General features: G+C 41.8%; 1 protein-coding gene and 1 pseudogene across 1 annotated transcript; one reads left to right on the top strand and one right to left on the bottom strand.

Moving 5' to 3' along the window:
- Positions 1-1702: 1702 nt before the first annotated feature.
- LOC147972222 (uncharacterized) lies at positions 1703-11494 on the top strand (annotated as a pseudogene).
- A 1329-nt stretch (positions 11495-12823) lies between these two features.
- NEET (2 iron, 2 sulfur cluster binding protein) lies at positions 12824-14810 on the bottom strand. Its single transcript, XM_048675098.2, has 2 exons — positions 14458-14810; positions 12824-13105 (listed from the first exon to the last, which is right to left on the bottom strand). The coding sequence occupies exons 1-2, from the start codon at positions 14700-14702 to the stop codon at positions 13006-13008; spliced, it is 345 nt and encodes a 114-aa protein (XP_048531055.1). The 5' UTR covers positions 14703-14810; the 3' UTR covers positions 12824-13005.
- Positions 14811-24950: the final 10140 nt, after the last annotated feature.

Below are 24950 nucleotides of genomic sequence, written 5' to 3'. Positions count from 1 at the left end.
GCCTCAACTCATAAAATAATTATTAAAGTACGGATTCATGTAAAAAATGTCCGATCAGACACTATAAACACGCTGGACCCGTAAAAAAAATTAAAAGGCGCGGAAAACATCCCTGTTGAAACCGTAAAAATAAGGATTTCAGAGCCAAACTGAAGGGGCCCTATATACTCGAGAGACCGTTGGCGGGAGTCTAACTGCCATCAAACCTTCATGGCTCGCTCCCGTCCGCTCGTCCCCGATGCCGGCCGCCTGCCCCGGCAGCCGCGCTCGCCCGTGGCTGGTCCCTGGATGCCGGCCGTCCGCTCCGGCCGCCGCGCTCGCCCGCCATCCCTCCGCCCCGGCCGTCGCGCTTGCACGCGGGCCCTCGGCCCTGGCTGCGGCGCTCGCCCGTTGGCCCTCTGCCCTGGCCGCTGCGCTCGCCCGTGGCTCCGCTAGCTCGATGCCCCGGTCATTCGATCTGCCCGCGCCGCCCCGGCCGCTCTGGCCTCCGCCCGCGCCGCGGCCGCCCTGCGTCTTCATCGTCCGCATATCGGTCGGCGGTCGATTTCAAATTGGCGTGAGGAAGAGGAAGAGGAAGAAGTATATTCAGAGAATATTCTTTTTTACGGGTTGATTATACGGGGTCTGTTCGGCCGATGTCTGCGCCAGCCCTTAAAACCGGTTTTTCTATGAACCGTAAAAGCAATATAAGGGTCTGTGATATAAGGGGTCTGCTAGAGATGCTCTAAGACGGTTTGTAGTTGAGGCGAAATGAGCGTGGGTTTCTCTGGTTTTGTTTTTCTTTTCTCTTTTTCTTAGGGATGTCTCTTTTCTTTTTTCTTTCTCATTTTTTTTTCATTTTTCATGTTTTGGTTTATTTAGCTTTTTGGTTTTCTTCTCCATTTTTTGTTTGGTTTTTCTTTTTCTTCTTTATTTTTTGTTTTTGTTTTTTCTTATGTTTGTTCTGTTTTCACTCTATATTTTTGTATATGTCAAAAACATTTTTTAAATAAGTGATCAACTTTTTTGAACACGCATTCAACATTGTCCGAACGCTTATTCAACATTTTTCAAATACTTTTTCAACATTTTAATACATATTCAATATTTTTAAATATTCGTATTTTTCAAATACTCGTTCAATACTCTTTAATACTTTTTTTGCGGGTAATATTCTTTAATCTACTACCCCTATAAAAGCACGAGAGGGCGGAGAACCAAATTATCTACACCGTGCAATAAAAGTAATTCAACGATCCATAGCCCTCCCATGTTTAACACCAACCATGTTTTACTGTCAACCGAACTCCTCTGCCCATGGAAAAAACTGTGCCCACTTATCCTGCCCGCTCCATGCCCACGATCGCTCCACGATCTTTAACCAGAACTCACACACGCATGTATTCCGTCCACCTCCTCCCCAACCTCTGCAGCGGCGGGCTTCTTCTTCCCTCCTGCTGCGCGGCGGTGATGCGGTCGAACTCGTCGGAAAGCTTCCTGACGCGCTTCCACCGCCGCTCCATGGCCTCCGCCCTGATGCATCATCCGCGCCCAGCCGCCGCCTCGCGTTCCTCCGTGCCCGGCCGTCGCCGACGAGGCGGAGGAGCCAGGCGAAGGGGAAGTCCCTCCAGGGTCGGCGCAGTAGGCGAGCGCCGCGTAGGCGTCGGTGGCGCTGATGAGGACATGGACGAGGGAGGTGGAGAGGACGACCCCGGCCGTACCCATGCCGCCCGCGGAAGGCCTTGGTGAGCGCGACGGGGAGGAAGACACAGACGACACTGTCGAGGAGGATTGGGAGTAGGGAGCCTGTCTTCAGCCGCATCGTCGCAGCCACGTCGTGGCAGGTGGCTCCCTACCTGGGCGCTCTCCCCCGCTCCGGCGCCGCAATCAAGCCCGAATCAGCGTCTTCCTTCGTCGTCGATCTGCGGCCCCTTCACACGCGTGGTCTTCCCGACGCGCCGCCTCCGCACGCTGCACTGGTATGTGTCCGACAGGCCCAGACGAATTTCTGAATTTATCTGCGTGATTGGTTCATAGTAATATTCTGCTTCGTCCATGTTGGAATGACAGTTTATTGTATAGTTCTTCCCATGTTCAATACCGATGGCTGCTACTATCTCTTTTTTGTTTTGCGAAAGGACCTCAGCAATTGAACGTACACCCACATATACAAGGCACCCCACACAGTGTGAATGATTGCTTAAGTTCTAAGTTATCCAAGGCGTTGGGTTTTTTCTGTACATGGTTCAAAACAAAGAATGTACTGACATATAATTGCAAAACTTACATCACTGAATGATATAAAAAACAAATATGCAATGCATAGGAACACTGATGTGGGGTTTAGATATGGAGTAAGCAGATCCCCTGAAAGAATCACTTTTCTGGACAATGCAATTTTCTCACATTATACCAATAGAAGGAAGAGAGTTAAACACATCAACACATATCTTTTGGGAATATCGTTATGCTATGTCCAGTGATATGTCATGTCTACATATATAAAAGGTTAAAAGTGAAAAATATCTAGCAAAAGAAACCATGCCCAGGGGCTACATAGATTTTGGCCAAATATATTTTGAAGAACTGAGTTGGAATACTAGGGAGAGCAGGCCCGGGACATTGTTCTTTACAGTTGATTTTCTTCATCAAATTTGGTAGCCCCGAGACGCACCAGGAGTAGGCACAAGGAGGCGGACAGGGGAAGTTCATTTACTATGTGTTAGTTGTTAAATATATGTCCAAATGTTGATACTCCTACTTACACGCCGTATGATTTTTTTTGAAATGCTTTATATGTTAAATGAACTATGGCAATGTTTTTGTTTAGTTGCCTCTGATGTACATGCTTTTATTTTCTCTTTTTCTCATAATCCCTAGATTTAGGACAACATATGGGTGAATGATCTATAGGATTTAATAGTCCGTGCTCCCTTGCTGTCCATCTGCAACTCAAGCTCGTGCTCTACTAGAGCGAGGTTGCGGTCGTACGAGGACATTATCAAGAAGATCTTCGATAGGTGCAGCTGACCGATTGATGTTGGTGTTTGGATGGCTTGTAGGTCGAGTCCTTCTCGGTTTTCTACTGCTATACCTCGCATCAAGAAGATCTTCGATGGGTTTCATAATCGTAAGCTCAAATGTCATTATACAAATTGATTGCTATTACCATGCATGTGAATGTTTTGTTTGAAGTAAGTCAAACTCTGTTTGTCATGTGACACTTCCAAATTGAATAAGTAGAAGTGCACGTCTGATGTATATCTCGAATTAATGGTTTTAGAAATAATGAGTTATTTTTATGAACACGATGGGCAAACACATTTTCTTTATTTATTGATCCAGAGAGAGGTTAACTTCCACTTTTACCGTCATTAACCTTTATTGCAATCCTGATAAGCACATGGTAAATTCTCTACTAAGTGTATATTTCTTGCATGTTATAAGCCCTCGGATCAATGCTGATGCTCAGTTTTTCTTTATTTGATGATGCATGCAGAGAGAGGTTAACTTCCATTCTTACTGTCATTAACCTTTATTGCAATCCTGATAAGCACATTGTGAATTATGTACTAAGTGTGTAGTTCTTGCATGTTATAAGCTCTCGGATCAATGATGGTGCTCAATTTTCTTTATTTGATGATCCAGAGAGAGGTTAACTTTCATTTTTACTGTCATTAACCTTTATTGCAATCCTGATAAGCACATGGTGAATTCTGTACTAAGTGTATAGTTCTGTACTAAGTGGAAAGATTTGTAGTTTCCCTGGCATGTTTAACACCTGTAGTTATTTCCCTTATTTAAATGTAGATGAAAAATAATTATTCAGATGCATCTATTCTCTGTTTGAACCAGGGGAATGTTCTAAGCTAGCTTTGTTTCTGGCCATATTGTTGTTTCTAATAGCTATCTGGATGTGGGAACATATCAAGTGGTATGGAAGATTAGGTCGTCCCGTGATGCGGTCTCCCGCGAGCCGTTGGATCTGAGATTAAGAGGGATTGAAGGGAGACAAGGGCGGTTTGATATGCCTTTTTCGAAGCCGATGCCGGGATATACCTTTACAGCGGATGAAGATGATCCAGCTGGGTCATGTAAATTTTTGATACATCTGCTTCATATGTGAATTTCTTATTAATTTTTGCATGGGTTAGTTTGCTGCAAAAGGTTGTATTTTGAATTGAACTACGAATTTTTTTTTTTGGTTCATGTTGTGGGCATGACGATGGATGGATGTAAATCCTTTGGAAAACCAGACAACAGTTAGATATGAAGCATATCCATCTTATTACTACTTGACATGTAAAACTTGTGTACAAGAAAAATCTTTGGAAACTCAGGCGACAGTTAGCTATGAAGCATATCCATCTTATTACAGCATGCTTACGGTGGTATTTCCCTGGGTACAGTTTTGATGCTTCATCAGGATACAAAGACGCATCAGCATGCACTAGATATGTCATCTTTGCCATGCCAGGCACGCATATGCATGTGAATTTCACATGCATGCTTACTAGTACTTACTAGTAATTGTGCCCGTGCGTTGCAACGGGAGAAACAAAATGATTTTGCAATGGGAGGAGAAAGCACTTGATTTTACAGTTTCATATATTCTTTGTTTAGTACTTTAGTTACCCCTCTTTCGTGTACGGAGCCCAATGCCAGTGCAGGAGGCCGGAGAGGCTTGCCGCAAGCCCACACCTGACACGACCAAACCTACCCCTAGCACGCCGATCCATCGTAGCCTCTCGCCTGGCAACGCCAAGATGCCGCCTTGTGGTGTAACTGTGGATTGGTATCTGCTTGTTACTTTAATTAGTGAAACCAAGTATGCAATGTTGTCAACTTGTTGACGACTTGAGTTCTAGGTGTTTGACATGAACTCGTCATGCCTTGTGTGATGCTCCTGTCTGAAAATATTCAGTTTTATCGTCATGAAAGATTATTTTTCTTTATAAACTGCATTCAGCACAAGACTACCAATAATTACAAGGTGTTTCATCCATACTGTACAGAACAGGGGATCTAGTGAAATCAATTGGGCAAAGTACGAAGTACTTTTACGAACTAAAAGCTGCACTTATATGGACTATGTGAATGTATTAGGAGAATAAAGATTTTGACAATGAACTATGGAGAAAAACAATTATGTCAAAACAACATTTTTTCCGCTAGATCCATAACAGTAGAAAAACATCCCATTGATTGTATCATTACTTCACAATGAGCTAACTGGGAAGTAGTATTACTTTAGAAGTACATACATTCATAGACATAAGAAAATAGTGGACTGATACCCACACACCTAATAATATCCTGCACTTCAGTGTGGCATTTGCAAGATATTCAGCAGAAAGGACCATAAAGAGAACTTAGGAAAAAAGAAAGTAGTATTCAGATTCAGATTGTCAAGGAAGAAAGGAAGACATAAACATTTAATGACGATGCAATTTCTTGGTAGAAAGCAGGCACCTCCGCTTTGATCCTAGATGATTTCATCGTCAAAATGCATTCAATCCCACTTCACAATCACTATAAGCTGAGCTTGACATGCAAACATATATTGATCCAGTTCCTAGTAGTTGTTTGTTTTGGTAAGATCTCCCTAATCTGGCTTTAACCACCAATATTTTACTTGAATATATTTACTGAAATGCATAAAACTATATACATGTTGAAGACAAAAGTTCGTATAGGATTTTTAAGTATCCAATCTTAATATCTTTATAGGTATACTGTGTAGGTCAAATTTGTAAGTTTTTGTCTCCAAAATTATAGTTTTACTGAGGTCTAAAAATTCCATTAGTAGTTCGATTATGTTACAGTAAGTAGGAGGGTGCCTATGAGTTCCATAACCATTTTTGGGAAAACATGCTATATTTACAATGTATGTGTTCGGCCTTGAGAGCGGTGTTTCTGCTTCTCAGGCTCAGATGAGCCCGGGCAAAAAAAACGAAAAAAAAAGAAAAAACATCTGATTTTTTTGGAAGCAAGATGCTCATGTGCGTGATGTTTGTGCAAAAATTGGTGGAGTTTGGACATTCGAGGAGCGCGCGACAAAAAAGACAAATTCGGCTATGTGAGAAAGATTACTGTTCAAGCACTATTTGGACCGATTTTCTCTTTTTTGCCATGAGCTCCTAGATGTCCAAACGGGATGAAATTTTGCACCGACATCACGCATGCGAACATCTTTCATACAAGAAAAAACAGTTTATTTTGAATTTTCCTAGCATTTTTTTTTGCATTTACTATAACTCGGGAGCAGATGAGCCCGAGCACCGAGTTGGATTTTCGTTTGGCCTCATTTTAATTTAGCATACATATGAGAAAAGGCTAATAAGATTGCTGGAGTTGTGGTTATAAAACTGATTGTAAAACTGCATCCAGCACAAGACTATTTTTTTTGCAAGATGTTTCAGTGCACCTTTTCATCCATACTGTACAAACAGGAGCTTTACTAAAATCAATTGGCTAAAGTACATCTGCACTTTATAAAAAAGACAGTATGACTATATTAGGAGAATAAAAATGTAGACACTGAACTATGGAGAAAAACAATCATGACTAAATATCAAGAACTATTTGTGTGGACAAATACAGTGGAATCCTGTACAGCAAACCAAGTTTGACTCAAATCAAGTGCTTGGATGTCGGAAAATTTTGGTTCTTGATATTTAGTGCAGCACAGGAGCTTTACTAAGGCTAGCCATAGTGGGGGAACTTAGAGCAAGTATAATAAGGCTGACTCAGCTGGCTATAAGCCCTTCCACGTCAGCCAAATCACATCTGGAGGGGAGAGAAAGAGGGAGAGAGAAGCGAACGGGCGCTTCGTCAAGCGCCGGGCTGCGGCACAAGATACGAGAGCTTTGCGCCCGCTTGCAGCCCGTGGCGAGCGCTAGAGCCGGCGCTCTCGATCCCCTGCGCCTCTCCCGCCTCCCGCGCTTCTCCTTCCTCCTTCGCGCGCAAAAATCAGCCCGTGCCGTCGCCCCAAATAGCTTCCTCGCGCCAAATCAAGCCTTCCAAATTTCCCCAAATCGCCACCTCTCCCGAACCCTAGAACTGTCGCCGGCGCACATCAAGGAGATGGGTCAGCAGTCCAAACGGACGCGCGCGCCGGCACCTCGTGAAGCCCCTCCACCAGCGCCTCTGCTCACCCCGCCGCCAGCGCATCTCCTGGTCCCGCCGCCGGCGCATCTGCTGGTCTCGCCGGCGCCTAAGTCCGCCCCGCCGCCGGGGATCCCATCGGCCTTCCCTTCAAAGCAGAGAACAAGCACTTGGATCCCCCCAAGACCACAAGAGTCTCTGGCGGCTAGTCTGCAGCAACCAAGTGAATCGGGTCCTACGGCTCAAGGTCCTTGTTGGGCACTGCCTGCCTGCATCGGTGGCTCTACATCACCTTGGTACATGGCTGGCAATATGGACTACTCTGATCCACAAGTATGGTATGAATTTTCTCCATTGCTTATCTCAACTCTGAATCGTGGTGTCATTTCTTAGAGCTGCTGACACACTTGTATGATATGCTAGTTAGATGATACAACATCAGAAATCTATCTACTACTCTACTGTCTATTTTCAGAGTTCATTTTTATTAGCTTAGTAATGATAGAAAAAGAAAACTTTCTTCTGCTAGATGATCTTTCTTTGATGTACAGGAGCACGTGACTTCTCGTTTGCTGAATCTTGAATTGCAGTGTAGTGTAACTTTTCAGTTTCCACATGATAGTGTGTATGATATATGACTGCATAAACTATTTTTCCTTTAAATAGTTGTTGTGATCAATTCAGATTTTTCCTTTAAATACTTGCTGTGATCAATTCAGATTTTTCTTTTAAATAGTTGTTGTGATCAATTCAGATTATTTTTCCTTTAAATAGTTGTTGTGATCAACTAGTATGCATCTCAAATGTATTGTATTCAGATTTTACAAATTTGAGTATATACTTGCATTTAGTTCAGTGCTGATCGCTCTTCGTTTCTTTATGTCGTTGAGCAGGGGAGTGGATTCTCACCCACCTGGTGGTTACCTTAGTTACTTTCAGAACACGGCAGGCCCCACACAACCTATGCACAATGGGAGTTCACCGCAACCAGTCAATGCTGGCGATGACACAAATGGTGGTGATTGTGGAAGGACCGAAAAACGCTTGCTATGGACAAAACAAGAAGATCTTCGATTGGTATGTCTCTTTTTGCATTCATGCTGGCTCCATGTGTTTCATTACTAGAAAATTCAATTAACCCCTTCTGATAATATTGTAGGTCAGTGCTTGGTTGAATAATTCCAATGACCCAATCCAATCAAACTACAGGAAGAATGAACAATATTGGAAAGATGTTACTGCTGTCTACAATAGTACCACCCCAAAAAACAGGGAACGACTAGTCAAGCAAGTGAAAGATCGCTTTGGGAGAATTAAGAAAAGGGTTGCATGGTTTTGCGCGAGTTATAAGGAGGCTAGTGCTTTGTATGCTAGTGGTGAATCTGATGCAGATTTAAAGAAGAGGGCAATGCAAACTTATGAGGAAGATCACAAAAAAGATGGTCCGTTTATGTTTGAGCATTGCTGGGAGATTCTTAAAAAGGAACCAAAATGGGACGCGTATTTGGAACGCCTAGAAGGTCTGGAGCCGGACAAGAGGAAGTTTAGTGTTGATGATGAAGTAGGGAAGCATTCCACTATAGATGATGATGATGATGAAGATGAACGTCCACCGGGTGGCAAGCAAGCTAAGGAGAAGTAGAAACGAAAAAGAAAGGATGAAGTTTGTATAATAGATCTTGAAGATGGGCTTCAAAAGTTTGTAGATGCCCAGAATGCAGCAAATGAAGGCCGCAAAGAGATGTTAGAGACCCAAAGGCGTGTTTCTGCTGAGAATCTTGAAGCACGGAAGCTTGCTCACCTTGCGGCAAAAGATCACAAAGAGTCGGTCATGCTAGAAACATATCGCTCATTGGTGATGCAAGACACAACCGGGATGCCTGAAGATGTGAGATCTGAGCATGTGTTGGCATTGAAGTGTTTAAGGGAGAAGCTATTTGGCAAAATGGTCTAAGGTATTTCCTACTGTCCGTTGTCTTAATTAAAAGTGGTCATGTACTTAAATTGTAGTCAATGGTCCAGTACTCTAGTTACATTGTAGTCAATGCAGTCCAGATAACCATGCAATAGTGGAAAAACTCATCTAGTCAATAGTCAAATTATACTTAACTTCTATGCATTCCAGATAACCATGGAGTGGAAAAACTCATGTAGTCAATAGTCAAATTACACTTAACTTCTATGCAGTCCATAGTAATTATACGCCCAGGTAAACAAGACACATCCATATAATGCTCCATCTCCTCTTCAAACTCTTCCACCCAAACCCATCTTCCTTCCTCTACTTCTCATCTTCCTACCAAGCCTACCGACCCATCTTCCTCACCCACCATGTCCGATTCATCATCATACACAGATGATTCTGATGAGCTAGCCCCATCCAAAATCATGGAAGCCTATGTTGCTGAGCAAAACGTCCTAGACTCCTTTGCTGAGAGGCTCATGATAAAAATCAAGGCTAGGCTCGGATATGGATCATTGCAGCGACGATACGGTCCAAGGAAGGTCATTCGGAGGGATCATGAAGGTGCTCACGAGCGTCTGGTGGAGGATTACTTTGCTGCAGATCCACTCTACCCCGAGAGTATGTTTCGTACAAGATTCCGTATGAATAGAGGTCTCTTCCTCTGCATTGTGAATGCCCTAGGTGAGTGGTCCCCCTATTTCACTTATAGGGCAGATTGTTCTGGTAGAATAGGGCTCTCGCCATTGCAAAAGTGTACAGCAGCCATGCGCATGCTAGCCTATGGCACCCCTGCAGACGCACTTGATGAGTACTTGAAGATTGGGAAGTGCACTGCATTAGAGTGTTTGGACAAGTTTGCAAAGGGGGTGATTCAGGTTTTTGGTGGGGAGTACTTGCGACGCCCCACACGGGAGGATGTTGAGCGTCTTCTTCAGGTTAACGAGTCTCGAGGTTTCCCTGGAATGCTAGGAAGTATTGATTGCATGCATTGGCGATGGGAGAAGTGTCCTCTTGCATGGAGGGGGCAATTCACCCGCGGCGATTATGGAGTACCAACGATGATCCTAGAAGCCGTTGCTTCCCAGGACCTTCGTATTTGGCATGCTTTTTTTGGAGTTGCTGGGTCAAATAATGATCTGAATGTGCTCAATCAATCCCCACTATTTTTTGATGCACTGAAAGGAGAAGCCCCTCAAGTCCAATTTTCTGTCAATGGGAATGAGTATACCACAGGTTACTACCTTGCTGATGGTATATACCCAGAATGGGCTGCCTTCATGAAGACTATACCACTTCCCCAAATAGAGAAGCACAAGTTGTTTGCCCAGAAGCAAGAAGGGGCAAGGAAAGATGTCGAGCGCGCTTTTGGGGTATTACAGTCCCGTTTTACCATTGTCCGTCGGCCTGCACGTCTATGGAAGAGAAAGAGTGTTGGAAGGATCATGAGGGCTTGTGTGATTCTCCACAATATGATAATCGAAGATGAGAGAGAGCAGGCAAAAATTCATATTGACTTGAATGAGATTCCCGGGGCTTCATTTGCTCTACCTCCCGAAGTGAATGTTGGTGGTAATCTATGTTTCGCAGATGTGTTGCGTAGAAAAGCTACTATTCGTGCTCGTCCACAGCATGCCCAACTTAAAAGTGATTTAGTCGAGCATATCTGGCATAAGTTTCAAAACAGCCATCATAATTAATCAAGGTGGGATATTGATATCTGCATGTTCATATTCCTTTTTTTACTGTAACCTTGATATGTTACATGCATTTTTATTTCAGGAGTGAGCTGTGATGTGGTGATTGCGGCAGCTGTTATTTATAGGTATACTTTCTCTGATCTTAAATTGTTCTTTTCGTTAACCAAATAGTTCTGTACTATATAGTTTAGTCAGTGTGAATATATTATTGCTCAAGAAATTTATTTGATCTGCTAACATGCTTGTATAGAGAGTGAGGTCTTCTTTATAGCTTGTTCCTCTTCCTATTGTTACAGTATTTGTTTTTACTGAACCTGTGTAGCTATACAGGATTTATAGAAGTGATTTTCTCCAGCATTACTACTCAGTGTTACTTCTTGATGTCACATGCTGTAAGTTTGCATTGGCTAAATTTTTAAGCTTGACCCGGTTCCTTTTCCATACAGTGGTTGAAGGTTATTGATGCAAATGAGTGGTTGCTCCTTTCCAGCGAAGTACCCTCCATGCTTTATGACTTTTGTCATCGTCCAGATCAAAACTATGATTGTTGCTTGTGGTCGTGAATGGCTTGTTTGCCGGAGATGTTATCTATTATGTTTGCTGAATGCTTTCTTAAAGACTTATGTAATCTTAAGTAATTACTCATGATGCTATGGAGTAGTATGATGCTGTGTGACATGTTTGGAGTACTATGATGCTGTATGACATATGTTTGTTGCCTAAATGCCAGTCAGTCTTCCTATTTCCTGGTTGCATGGATGGCATGTATATGTATGCTCTTTGAAATGGCCACAAAGATGTTGTTTACTGTAGATCACAGCAGATCATATGCACCTGCAAGCAATAAATACTTCATATTAAATGAAGCCATGCTAATAGCCAGCCAAAACACCAGACTACTATATGAGAGAAGGCTTTATGATGACATGGCATTGCTATATAGCCAGCAGCCGGCTGTGCTATTATCTTTGCTCTTAGGTAGTAACTTAACACATCCCAAGATAATTTTGTTTATGTGGCAAGTATTTAATGAAGAGAGAGGTGCTTGGAGTAACATATGGGTCTGTTTGGTTTCAATAAGTCACCCGACTTATAAGTCAGGTGACTTAAAACTAGTGACTTATAAGTCACGCCTGTTTGGTTATCACCTGACTTATAAGTCACCTGACACACCTTTCCACACCAATCAACATCATGCAGGTGGTGGGACCCACGCAAAAGGGGGTGACTTATAAGTTTTAAGTTGGGGTGGAGCAACTTATGACTTATAAGTTGGGGTGACTTATAAGTCGGGTCTGTTTGGCAAAATAAGTCACTTTTTTTACTTTTCGACTTATAAGTTGGTGACTTATTTGGAACCAAACATGCCCATAATATGTTACTGTAACATAGCGCTTCCCAAGGCAAAATGAGTTTATAAGGCAATAAATGAAACAAACTATGATACTACTACTAAGATATTTTGCATTATGGGAGTAGTAACTTAGACTAGTGTCATGCATATGACACTAGTCTAAGTTACTCCCTACTATGACCAGCCTAAAACCAAGTTTGACTCGAATCAAGTGCAGCACGGGGCACGGGCTGCGAGGAGGGAAAAGAGAAGATGGATGGCAACAACTATGGCTCGGGTCGCCCTCACAAGAGCAGCACATTTCCAAATAATTTATTTATATTAAGCATTACTTGATTTGAGCGCATTTTCAAATTTCTCATTGGCCTGTATCATCGCACTTGCGGATTTGAGAAGTGACTGATAAATCGAGTATACTCTCCTTTTAGTGCATCCTATAAAATTTTATCAAATTCATGGGACACTATGCATGTAGTATCTATATCTATACCAATATAAAAAAACCCAGAGGGGCAAATCCAATTAATCTCGACCATCGAATCATGTCAATCCAACGACCAAGACTGCTTCAATGTCAAGCGCTCAACACGTTTAGCGTGCAGTTAATTTCATGTCAAATATAGTGCCAATCACATAATAACACGCAAATAATATCCTACTTGATATCCGCATGCAATTAATATATATTTCCAAATACGTGCATTGCACGTACACATTGACTAGTGTGCAGAAATGATACTTATTTTGCTTTTTAGCATGGCAATTTCTCTCTTAATTCTGCTCTTTTGATCAACAGGGTTGTTGCAGCATGGAACTTCATTATTACATTTGAGAAAAACGTTATACCAACTACGATATACACATTATTCCACTCAACACAAATTGAGGAAAAATAACTCATTCTACTTCTTAACAAGCAAGGGCCCTACATTATCACCCGTTGCTTTGTTGTGCTTCACATGGCTTCCATCACACAGTGGAAATGTTCCCGATCTCCAGCACCTTGTGGCAAACACATGAATCAAAGTCAGTAATCATTCATTTAGAGGAAAATGAGTAATAGTTGGAACTTCAAAATGGTATGCAAATCAAGTATTCCAAAGGAAGACGAACTCTGTAATGCAGGCATCAACAGCATAAAGACCATCAATTGGCTGGTCCCCGCAGTTTGGGTCAATAAACACTATTAATAATTTGTTTGAAGTACTCCCTCCCTAAAGAAATATAAAAGCGTTTAGACCACTAGTGATCTAAACGCTCTTGTATTTCTTTAGGGAGGGAGTATCAACGAACTGGGATTCAGCCTGCAAATTCTAGTATAGTTCAGCAGATATAGTTATAAGAGTGCAGTTGTTTTGGATGAAGTAATAACGGGTAATTCATCGGAACATTTTTTTCTTATGAAATGCAACAGTGTTGCATTATGCTTGCATTAAGAAGGTTAACCAACAGCAACAGAGTACAGTTAAACTTAAATTGGCTCTCATCAGGAGAGCAACAGTATCAGGATTACAACTCAGCTACTGTAAATATAACAGTGCACAAAAGAATCATGAAGATTTATGTATTCTCTTTACTTAGTTTTCTACCGTTGGCCATTCTAAGGCTTAAAATTTGCTGATCATAGGATCAATTCAGTTACTGAAGGTAAAAAAACTCAGTGTAGCAGTCTAAATTTTGCTTCGCACGCCAACTTGGGATACCGTAGGCGATCAACCAAGCCCATTTATTAAATTTATTGTTCTTGCAGAGTCCACTCAAACCTTTAACCAACTAAATTTAGATTAGAGACAGTTGCCCGTAGCAGTACAAATCTTCCTCTTACAACAAATCAAATTACCATTCGATTTACCCATGTAAATTATTTGTTGCAGGTTCCTGTCAAGGTTGTAGTTAGCTAAATTAAAACTGGAGATGGAAAAATGCCATCAAAACAGTACAATCAGAAAAGTTGCCATCTGTCTGGACCCGGATTGCATTAAGAACCAGCAAGTTCTTGTTCTATGCAGAGGCCGGGTGATCCTCCTCTAAATAAAAAAGCAAGTACTTGTTCTGCAGAACATCCTTGAAAAAGAACCACAGTTCTTTATCCTCTTGGATATCTCAAAAGGTTTTTCCTCTTCGATAATAATCGCTTGTTTAATGAAGTCAGAACATTGTCTCGACATGATTTATTTGCGCAGTCCAACTACACACTGCATATGTACTATGTTAATGGTGAGTGAAATGGCATGCCCTGCAAATCTCGTCCTGCAACGTGTACGCGGCTGACTAAAATGGCTTCTTGCACCACCAAACATAAACATGTACTAGTAATCAGAAGTAAATAGCAGGATGGGGAAAGGGAACTGTACCGGCAGTACGGGGTGAGCGGCTTGGAGAGCTCCCCGGCCAGGACGGTGTCGACCACCTTGGCCTCCTCCTTCCGGATGGCCGGGTTTATCCCGGTCCCAGCAGCGGCGGTGTCTGCCTCCGCACGCACCGCCACCGTGCCGCGTCGGGCCCGGCCGCGGCCAAGGCCTGGCGCCGGCGCCGGCGCGGCAAGCGGGAAGGCGAGACGGCACGAGGTGGCAGCGGCCGCGCAGAACAGGGTCGCCATGGATGGTTCTTGGTGGCTGCGGCCGGCGGTGTTTCTTGGTCGGTCGGATTGGTTTGGTGGGGGTTGTGGATGTATGGATCGTCTGTGTGCTTGAGTAGGCGTGGCCGTGTGGGGGAGGATTTGGGGTGTGTGGCGAGCACACGCCGCTAGCTGACCGGCCCCGTCGGCCGATCCTTCCAGCGAAGCGTCGTCCCACCCCGGATCGCTCGCCACGCGTCCTGTACGAGAACTATATCTCGCCTAACGCGAGACTAGCTTCTGGATCGCCCAAAGCTTTCAGGTGGCCGTACAATCTTGGGTCGACCCATTTCTTAGCACTCGTTCACGTTTTTGTTCGCTCGCTCCCGGGCGCCCCTAAGGGGAATCCTATACGAATTCAAAAAATGTTAATCGAATTCAATATTTTGTTCATCGGATTTTAAAAGTATTCATCACAATTCAAAATTTATTACCGACATAAAAAATATTAATAAAATTCAAAATTTGTTCATTATTTTCGAAAAATGTTCATCAAAATAAAAATTTGTTCATCCATTTATTTTCAAAAAATGTTCTTGAATACAAATTTTGGTCATCAAGTTAAAAAAATCATCGAATTAATTTTTATTTCTTCAAGTTTAAAAAATGTTCATAATTATTTTCATCAAAATAAAAAATGATTTTTCTAAATCGTAAACATTTTTTGAATTCAAGAACTGTTTTTACAATTCAAAACTCATAATTTTTTTTGAAATTTTAGAACCATTTTGTAATCCTGAATTATTCTAACATAGAATAAACAAAAACAGGAAATATTGAAAAAATTGTGATCAAGCATTTGAAAAATGTTACATGTGCAAAACAATTGACTATGTATTAAAAAATGGTGGGTTTTTTTTATCATTTAAATAAAAAATGTTAATAAAACATTTGAAAAAAAATGTTAAACAAGTATTTGCAAAATTTTGATCAAACATTTGATAAATGTTAGAAGTCTATAGAAAAAATATTGACCATGTGTTAAAAAAATGATGCTTTTTCTTTATAGTGTATATAAAAGATATTAATCAAGCATTCAAAAAATTGTTGAACAAGTATTAAAAATGTTAATAAAGCATTTGGAAAATGTTAAATGTGTATAAAAATATTGACCTTGTATTCAAAAAATGTTAATATTGCATTTAGAAAGATGTTAATCAAGCATTTGGAAAATTTTAAATGTGTATAGAAAAAATGTTGACCTTTTATTCAAAAAATTAAATATTTAGAAAATTTTAATCAATCATTTGAAAAATATTTAAAATGTGTATAGAAAAAATGTTGACCATGTGTTGAAAAAATGTTAAATTGGTATTGAAAAAATGCTAAACGTGGATTGGAAAATTGTTTTTCACATATACAAAAATATAGGGTGAAAACAAAAACAAACATAAGAAAAATGAAAAATGGGGAAGAAAAGAGAAAACCAGAAATAATGGAGAAGAAAAAAGAAAACCAAACAAAAAAGAAGAAAACCCTGTCAAGAAACAAAAAAAACGTGAAACCCAGTGGAAAAACGGCTTGATTCGCCTCAAGTACACAACGCACCAGTGATTATCACGTGCAAGACTTGGGTGCAATGGCTATTAGAGCGAGCCATCTCCCAGGAGACCAGGGATTGATCCCCAATTTTCCTATTTTCATTTAACTGCGTGAAATGGGCCGGCACAATTACTGTACACCCTTCAGCCAGAGTTCGGGAAAGTTCGTACGGTCTCGCTTAATACGAGAAATAGTCGGCGCACTCGCTCGTTACTCTGTTTTCTCTGTTAATTTTTTTCCTTTTCTTTTGTGTGACATGGCGCTGGGCGCTTCTATATCTCGCTTGGCGCGGTAGAAGGTTGCTTGCCTCATGGGATGATTTTAGTGGGCCATTCCAATAGCATTAGTTTTGTTGTTCGCTTCTTCTTCCCTGTTTGCTTCGCTCCTTTCATCTCTTCTTCGCTTCTTCTTTTTCGTTTGCTTTTTACTATTTTTCTATGGCTATTATTGTTTTTCATTCGTATTGCCGTTGGCCTGGTAGTTCTATCTTTGGGAACTTGTTGAACAATGGCTTGTTCTTATTCTAGGGTATGAAAATGGTCACATGATGTTTTTGTTTGTAGTGGGAGATCTTTCCCAACTACAAAATCATATATATTTGTAGTAAATTCTGACATTTGTGTATTTGCTATTCTTATTCTAGCACAGAAAATGGTCATGTGATGTTCTCGTTTGTAGATGGGGATAACATATGCTTGCGAAAATCCCCCGTCACCCTCGGTTATCCTACCCTTGCACCCAAACAAAGCCTTAATGAATGTCCTTCCCTTTCAGTTCAAGTTGCATTATGAAGAAAATGTCACTTGGACAAAAAAAGGGACTGAATCTAGTAAGATGTTTGCAAAACATCTAGTCTAAGTTGTTGTAGTTTACTTGTATTAACATCTAGTGTAAGTTGTTTCACTTCGGTTGAATAAGGAACTGGATTCAAGAATGTAAGAACAAGTGTAGAAAACTCTTCCGTTCATTGTACAAAACAAGTACTTGCTTAGTTTGGTACAATAGCTTTGTCATTGAGCTAAGCATGGAAATAGTGCTTGGTTAGTTGGTCAGCTGCTAAGTTGTTGTTCAGTCCCTCACTCTTCTTTAGTCGTCAAAGTTATCAGAGCTTTCATTCTCGTGCTAACAGTCATTTGATCGATGGAAAATACAAAATTATGTACTTTCTTAGTTCTTGTTAGTTCAGAAACTGGGGAGCTTGCACGCAATGAGAAAAGAAAATGAGTACAGAACAATGTCATTTTTTGGAAGATTTGATCAAGAATTTCATTGAGAAGGAAATTTAATACACCAAAAACTTACATATGTGTCCATTAAATCCTCGACAAACGGTAGTTTAATTTTGTTGTCCTTTTTTCATGAGTTGGAAGACAAACTTTTCCCATAGAGCTTGCACATCCAGCTGAAGAGATACATGAAGGAAGAAGAAATAAGTTGAAAGCTGGAGTGACATACTTGTTTTTTTTGGAGAATTTATTGTTTGGATAGAACATTCAAAGAAGTACATCTACAAAGGTATGAAGCGATAATTCAAAAAGCTGAGTACAATCTAAAATAATGATGAACATTTGAAAAATTCTCTGTTTGGAAGCCTGAATAAGTTATTTGAGAAATGCTCATAGTATACTGAATAATGTCTTTTTTGCGAATTGCTTAAAAATATATTTGTAATTAAGAAAATGTTCATAGTCTATTTAAACAATGTCTTGGTAAAATATTCACAGCATATTTCAAAGCGTGTTCAACAAGTACTGTGAAATGTATTTGAAGTAAAAAAATGTTCATAGTGTATTTAAAAAATGGCTTGGAAAAATGTTTATTACATACTTCAAAACAAGTTAAGCAAGTACAATCTAAATGTTAATTGTTTGATAGAAAAATGTTTATTATTTATTTTTAAAAAGTATTTGCAATACCTTAAACTGTTCATCAATTACATTAGGATATAAATATTCTAGTATTAAAAAAATGCATTTTCAGAAAATGGTCATAGTGTGTTGAAAATTGTCTTAAGAAAATGCTTATTAAATATTTCAAAAAATGTTCAATTAGTACTATGAAAATGTTAATTCTTCAATAGAAAAATGTTCATTGTCTAACAAAAAATTGTATTAGTAATACTTCAAATTGTTCATCAACTAGGAAGAAAAATGCTCATAGTGTATAGGAAATGTATTTGCATTTAAAAACAATGTTCATAGTGTATCAAAAATGTCTTGGAAAAACGATCACTACATATTTCAAAACCTGTTGAACAAGTACTATGAAAATGTGTTCGCATTTAAAAATGTTCATTGTGTATTTCACAAATGTCCATTACATATTTCAAAACAGGTTCAACAGGTACTATCAAAATGTTAATTGTTCAATAGAAATTGCAATACTTAAAAAAATATCAATTACATTAGGGAGAGAAATGTTCATAGTAGCATTTTATAGTGTTTAAAACATGTCTTAGGAAAATGCTTATTACATATTTAAAAAATGTTTAGTAAGTACTATGAAAATGTTAATTATTCAATAGAAAAATGGTCATTGTGTATTCAAAAGTTGTATTAAGTATTAACAATACTTAAATTTGTTCATCAGCTAGGCAGAATGCTTACAATGTATAAAAATGTATTTACACTATAAAAAATGTTCATTGTGTATTAAAAAACGTCTTGGGAAAATGTTCACTACATATATGAAAACATGTTCAACAAGTACTGTAAAAATGTATTTGCATTGAAAAATGTTCATCTCCACTACTATTAAACAATCGAGTTGTGGCAGAAAGATTACATCTCAGCCATACATCCGCCATCTCTCAATGGACCGGATTGCCTCAATGTTGTATCACATCATTTACCATAATCAGTTATCAACAATTACCACATGATCTACGCCATCATAATTACGCAATAATTACCACGATCTCGCTCCAACCTGGCCCTATTTTAATCATATCAATTAGCAAGAATTACCATGATCTACGCCATCATATATTTGTTTTTCTGAAACTCAGCCTTGTGTGCTGCTTACATAGAAGGAAAATATCAATTAACAATAATTACCATGATCTACGCCATCATGTTTTTTTAAAACTCAGCCTTGTGTGCTGCGTACATAGAAGGAAAATATCAATTAACAATAATTACCATGATCTACACCATCATGTTTTTTTTGAAATTCAGCCTTGTGTACTGCGTACACAGAAGGAAATAAGAAAAAGGCCTGGCCCATGTTCGCATGTAGGCAGAGAATAACGTGGAAACCAAATCTCTCGTTTCCTGTTTGTTCGGATCACATGATCGATCAGACCCTGACCTTGATTCCGATCGTTCCTTGAGTTCCGTCACTTCCTTCTTTTCGTTCACCTGTTTGAGTGTTCGTCGTCTTCGACGACTCGACTCTTGGTTTGACTCTCCTGGTCTTCTCGTCCCGAGGAGCGACGACGACGTGGGCCTGCAGCGCTACGCGGCGACGACAGGTATGAGCATGTGTAACACCTTGGATGTAATTTACCTTATATGTATCCCAACTCTTGCCGTTTCTGGCACTAAGTTATTTTATTTCCTCGGTGTCGGGTTTTTGTCTCCGTGTGTTGTTGTCTTCGTCATGCATCTCATACCATGTCATCATGTGCATTGCATTTGCATACATGTTCGTCTCATGCATCCGAGCATTTTCCCCGTTGTCCGTTTTGCATTCCGGCGCTCCTATGTCCTCCGGTGGTCCTTGTTACCTTTTTTCGTGTGCGGGTGTTAAACGTTTTCGGATTGGACCGAGGCTTGCCATGCGGCCTTGGTTTACTACCGGTAGACCGCCTGTCAAGTTTCGTGCCATTTGGACTTCGTTTGATACTCCAACGGTTAACCGAGGGACCGAAAAGTCCTCGTGTGTGTTGCAGCCCAACACCCTTCCAAACTGGCCCAAAACCCACCTAAACCCTCTCCATCATCTAGAGCGTTCGACCACGATCGCGTGGCCGCAAACCGCACTCCATTTGAAGCTTCCTAACTCCCTCTACCTCTATAAATAGACACCCCATTCTAAATCCCGGATCTTCCCCTTCCAAACCCTAATTCTTCCCTCGCGCCGCGCCGGGCGTGTCCGTCCCGGCCGGACAGAGCCGCCGTCGCCCACGGCGAATCAATGAACGCCACGTGGCAGCTCCTGCCCCACCGCCGTCGAGGCCCGCTGGGCCCGAGGAGGGCCCTTGGAGCCCATCGCCGCCTGCGTCTCCCTCGACTCGCCCGCCGCCCGCGCTACCTCGCCGCCCAGCTCGCAGCTCGCCGCACCGGGCTGCCGCCTCCGCCGCACCGGACCGCCGCCTGCCGGTGCCCCGCCTTCCTCTTCCACGACGCCGGCTGGCCTCCACCTCGCCGCCATCGCCTTCTCAAGCTCCGGCCAGCCCCAGCTCCGGCGAGCTCCTCCTCTCTCCGGCCAGATCCTTCAACCACGACGGCCGTCTACAGTGCAGTTCCGGCGAACCTCGTAATCCGCGCCGATCCGGATCTGGATCTGGAGTATCACCCGATTGACTTCTTCCCCGAAAACCCTAGCTAATTTGCATTTTTTCCGCATGCCATAACCCGGTTGACTTCTTCCCCGAAAATACGGATCTCATTGCATCATTTTCATTTGAGCTCATCTTGATGCCCGAAATGCTGTTGGAAGAGGGCTATGTGAGGAAAGTTGCAGATCTGTTTCAGCAAATAGCCTTTTGTCATTTTTGCCATGATTAATGTGTGCATGCTATGATCCTGATCTCTACATGTGTTTTGTAGAGTGTCATGTTATCTTTACAGAGGTGCTTGCCATGTATTTTTGTGATATTTGTGATGACTAGCACAAGCTTGCAAAGTAGCGTAATCGTTGATGCCGATTTCAGGGACTTAGAATTTCACTAAGTCTTTGTCCTGTTTTTGCTTTTATGCCATATGTTCATGTTGTTTCCTAGTGATCTGTGCCTCTTTTGAGGATGATCAGTAAGGATGTTTTGTTAATATTATGGTGCTCTATCCATCCATGTCTTTGTTTGCATTTATGGAGCACCCTATCTTGAGTCAACCGAGCTCTACTTTTGCTATAAAATAATCCTGGCAGATTGTTGACATGTTTAGCGATTTTGCCGAGGATGTTGCTATTGATTCGTGCATGCTATGTTGTTGTTCTTGCCATGTATAGCTCCTATGCTATGTATGCTTCATGGGTGTATGCTTAGTTTGTCATTTCATGCTCTGTAGTGAGTGCATCGAGCTCGTAAACATGCCTACTCGTTGACTGATTTGCATGCTTCAGTTTTTCACTAAGTCTGAATCTGTTTATGTTTTTGCTGTGTTCACATGCTTGCAATTGTATGTTCTGATCCCTTTTGGCTCAAGGTCACTAGGGGACTTTTGTTAAGTGATTTGAGTAGCTTCATGCCATGCCTTTCTTTGCCATCATGTGTTCCTGTAGTATATAGTTTTCATGCTCTAAAGTGTGCTTCCTGATGATAAATTCCAGACTTGTGTTAATTTCACTTAGTCTGAAACCTGTTATCATTTGCTCTTTTTCCATGCTTGTTTGAACCTGTTAATGGATGAATTAGCCGTAGCTCAGTGTTCATCTTTTGTCAAGCTTCATGAGTGGATCCCTGCCATGTATTTTGTTGTCATGTTTGAGTGCCGTATCATATATATCTTGATGCATTTAGTTGGTCACTTGCTGATTATCGCAGACCGGTGCCATATTTGCTTTGCTTGCCATTTCCAAACCGTGCATCCGATTTTGGTGATCTTTATATCGATTTCAACTGAAATCACCTCACCTTTCCAGTGGCACTCCTGGGTTTCCAAGTTGAGGCCAGGTTCAATCATTCCTTTGCAAATCTTGCATATGCATCACATCGCATCCCGCATAGCATACCATGTTTGCATCATGTTGCTTGAGCATTGCACGTGGTTGATTGTGTTCTTTTGCTGGTTGTTCTTGCTTGGGTAGAGCTGGGATACGAGGTCGTGAACGAGGAGCCCGTTGAGTTCACTTACGAGGATCAAGGAAACTCCGAGTACTTTGCAGGCAAGATGACCATACCTTGAAATCACTTCTATCTTTGCTTGCTAGATGCTCGCTCTTTCGCTATGCCTATGCTACGATACCTACCACTTGCTTATCATGCCTCCCATATTGCCATGTCAAACCTCTAACCCTCCATGTCCTAGCAAACCGTTGTTTGGCTATGTTACCACTTTGCTCAGCCCCTCTTATAGCGTTGCTAGTTGCAGGTGAGGTTTGGAGATCGTTCCTTGTTGGAACATTGTTTATTGTTGGGATATCACCATATTGTCTTGTTTATCTTAATGCACCTATATACTTGGTAAAGGGTGGAAGGCTCGGCCTTATGCCTAGTGTTTTGTTCCACTCTTGCCACCCTAGTTTCCGTCATATCGGTGTTATGTTCCCGGATTTTGCGTTCCTTACACGGTTGGGTTATAATGGGAACCCCTTGACAGTTCGCCTTGAATAAAACTCTTCCAGCAATGCCCAACATTGGTTTTACCATTCGCCACTGTAAGTGCATATAGTGCCACCCCTAGTTGGTTTTGGAGTATTGACGACAAACCTAGTTGAGGGACTAATGTGTTTGTGAGAATTGCAGGATAACACAGGTAGAAGTCCCTCATTGATTCGGTTTTCCTACCAGAGATGACCCCTAAAAATGTATGAAGACATTGAAGTCAGAGGTGGTATGTGAAGACATTCACATTAAAGACTATGACAAGAGAAGACATCGCGTGAAGACTATGGAGCGCGAAGACTTAGCAGTTTCGTCGTTCTGTGTTTTTCTTTGTTGAGTCATAGGAACCACCGTACTGTTAAGTGGGGTCCAAGAGAACCAGTCAGAATGACTGAAGTGATGCTTAACCAAAATCCTATGTCTTCGAGTGAAGACTATGAGAGCAAATCTTGTCCAGAGTTGGATAAGTCAGCTTTGCTTGTAGCCCAAGTAAAGTTGACGTGTGTGTTTGAAATCTGACCGTTGGAACACGTGTCAGTTCCTTAGTGACCCAGGGTCATTTCAGACAAATCAGGTCGGGTTGCCTAGTGGCTATAAATAGCCCACCCCCTACAACCATAAACGGTTAGCTGCTCAGAGTTAGAGTACGGCTTTTGTCGTTTGAGAGCAACCCACCTCGAAGCCTTTGAGAGAGAATTCCTTGCGAGGATAAAGCCCTAAACACCCAGAGCCAAAAAGTGTTAGGCATCACTTAAGTCTTCCTGTCTGTGTGATCTGAAGACTTATTACACTTGAGGACTGTGAATCCTCCAGCCGGTTAGGCGTCGCGTTCTGAGCATCCAAGAGTCATTGTGGATCGCCGGTGAACGAAGTCTGTGAAGGTTTGGAAGTCTACCTTGAAGACTTACCAGAGTGATTGGGCGAGGTCTGTGTGACCTTAGCTCAAGGGGAATACGGTGAGGACTGAGCGTCCTGAGCTACGTGTTCAGGACTGAGTCTCCGGGACTGTGTGTCCTCGGGTTTAAATACCTATCTGCCCTAACCAGACGTACAACTATCACCGCAGTTGGAACTGGTCTACCAAACCTTTGTCTTCACCAAGCTCACTGGTTCTATCCTTCCCATCTCTTATTTACAGTTGGCCCTTGTGAAGTCAGTGCCTATTTGCATTGTCCATTTATCTTCACTGTGTGACTGTCTGTTCAGATTGGTTTCAGATTATCTTTCATCCTGATCCGTACTGCCTAGCTACTGTTAGTCTTTGTGCTCTCACTTCATTGAATACTTGACTATGGTTTGCCTAGTGTAGTCTACCTTCCGCTGCATGGCTATAGGTTCATTTCTATCGTTTGTCTTCAAAACTCCCATGTATTGAAGACTTCCATAAAAATCGCCTATTCACCCCCTCTAGTCGATATAACGTACTTTCAGCCACCTAGCCTTCTTCCCTTGGGTTTCGCGGACTCAAGGGTCATCTTTATTTTAACCCCCCCGGGCCAGTGCTTCTCTAAGTGTTGGTCCAACTAAGCGATGTTCGGGGCTACCAGGGGCAACTCTGGGCTGGCCTACCCGACGTCTTGCTCATCCGGTGTGCCCTGAGAACGAGATATGTGCAGCTCCTATCGGGATTTGTCGGCACATCTGGGAGGTGTTGCTGGTTTAGTTTTACCATTGTCGAGGATGTCTTGTAACCGGGATGCCGAGCCTGATCGGATTGTCTTGGGAGAAGGAATATCCTTCGTTGGCCGTGAGAGCTTATGATGGGCTAAGTTGGGACTCCCCTGCAGGGATTTGAACTTTCGAAAGCCGTGCCCGCGGTTATGGGCAGATGGGAATTTGTTAATGTCCAGTTGTAGATAACCTGAAACTTAACTTAATTAAAATGAATCAACCGCGTGTGTAACCGTGATGGTCTCTTCTCGGCGGAGTCCGGGAAGCGAACACGGTGTTGGAGTAATGCTTGACGTAGGTTGTTCTAGGATCACTTCTTGATCATAGTTGTTCGACCGTGCATTTGCCTTCTCTTCTCGCTCTCATTTGTGTATGTTAGCCACCATATATGCTAGTCACTTGCTGCAGCTCCACATCATACCTTTGTCTTACCTATAAGCTTAAATAGTCTTGATCGCGAGGGTGCGAGATTGCTGAGTCCCCGTGACTCACAGATTACTTCCAAACCAGATGCAGGGACCGTTGATACT

The sequence above is a fragment of the Triticum urartu genome, chromosome 5A (genome assembly GCF_056163025.1).
Source record: "Triticum urartu cultivar PI428250 chromosome 5A, HENAU_Tu73, whole genome shotgun sequence".
NCBI classification, from domain to species: Eukaryota; Viridiplantae; Streptophyta; class Magnoliopsida; order Poales; family Poaceae; genus Triticum; species Triticum urartu.
The sequence above is the reverse complement of the archived record's forward strand: the minus strand, read 5'-3'. Positions and strand labels throughout refer to the sequence as shown.

Coding starts and splice junctions, on each gene's coding strand:
- NEET (XM_048675098.2), bottom strand. CDS start 14,702: ATGGCGACCCTGTTCTGCGCGGCCGCTGCCACCTCGTGCCGTCTCGCC. Junction 13,106..14,457: donor CCGCTCACCCCGTACTGCCG/GTACAGTTCCCT, acceptor GTTTGCCACAAG/GTGCTGGAGATCGGGAACAT.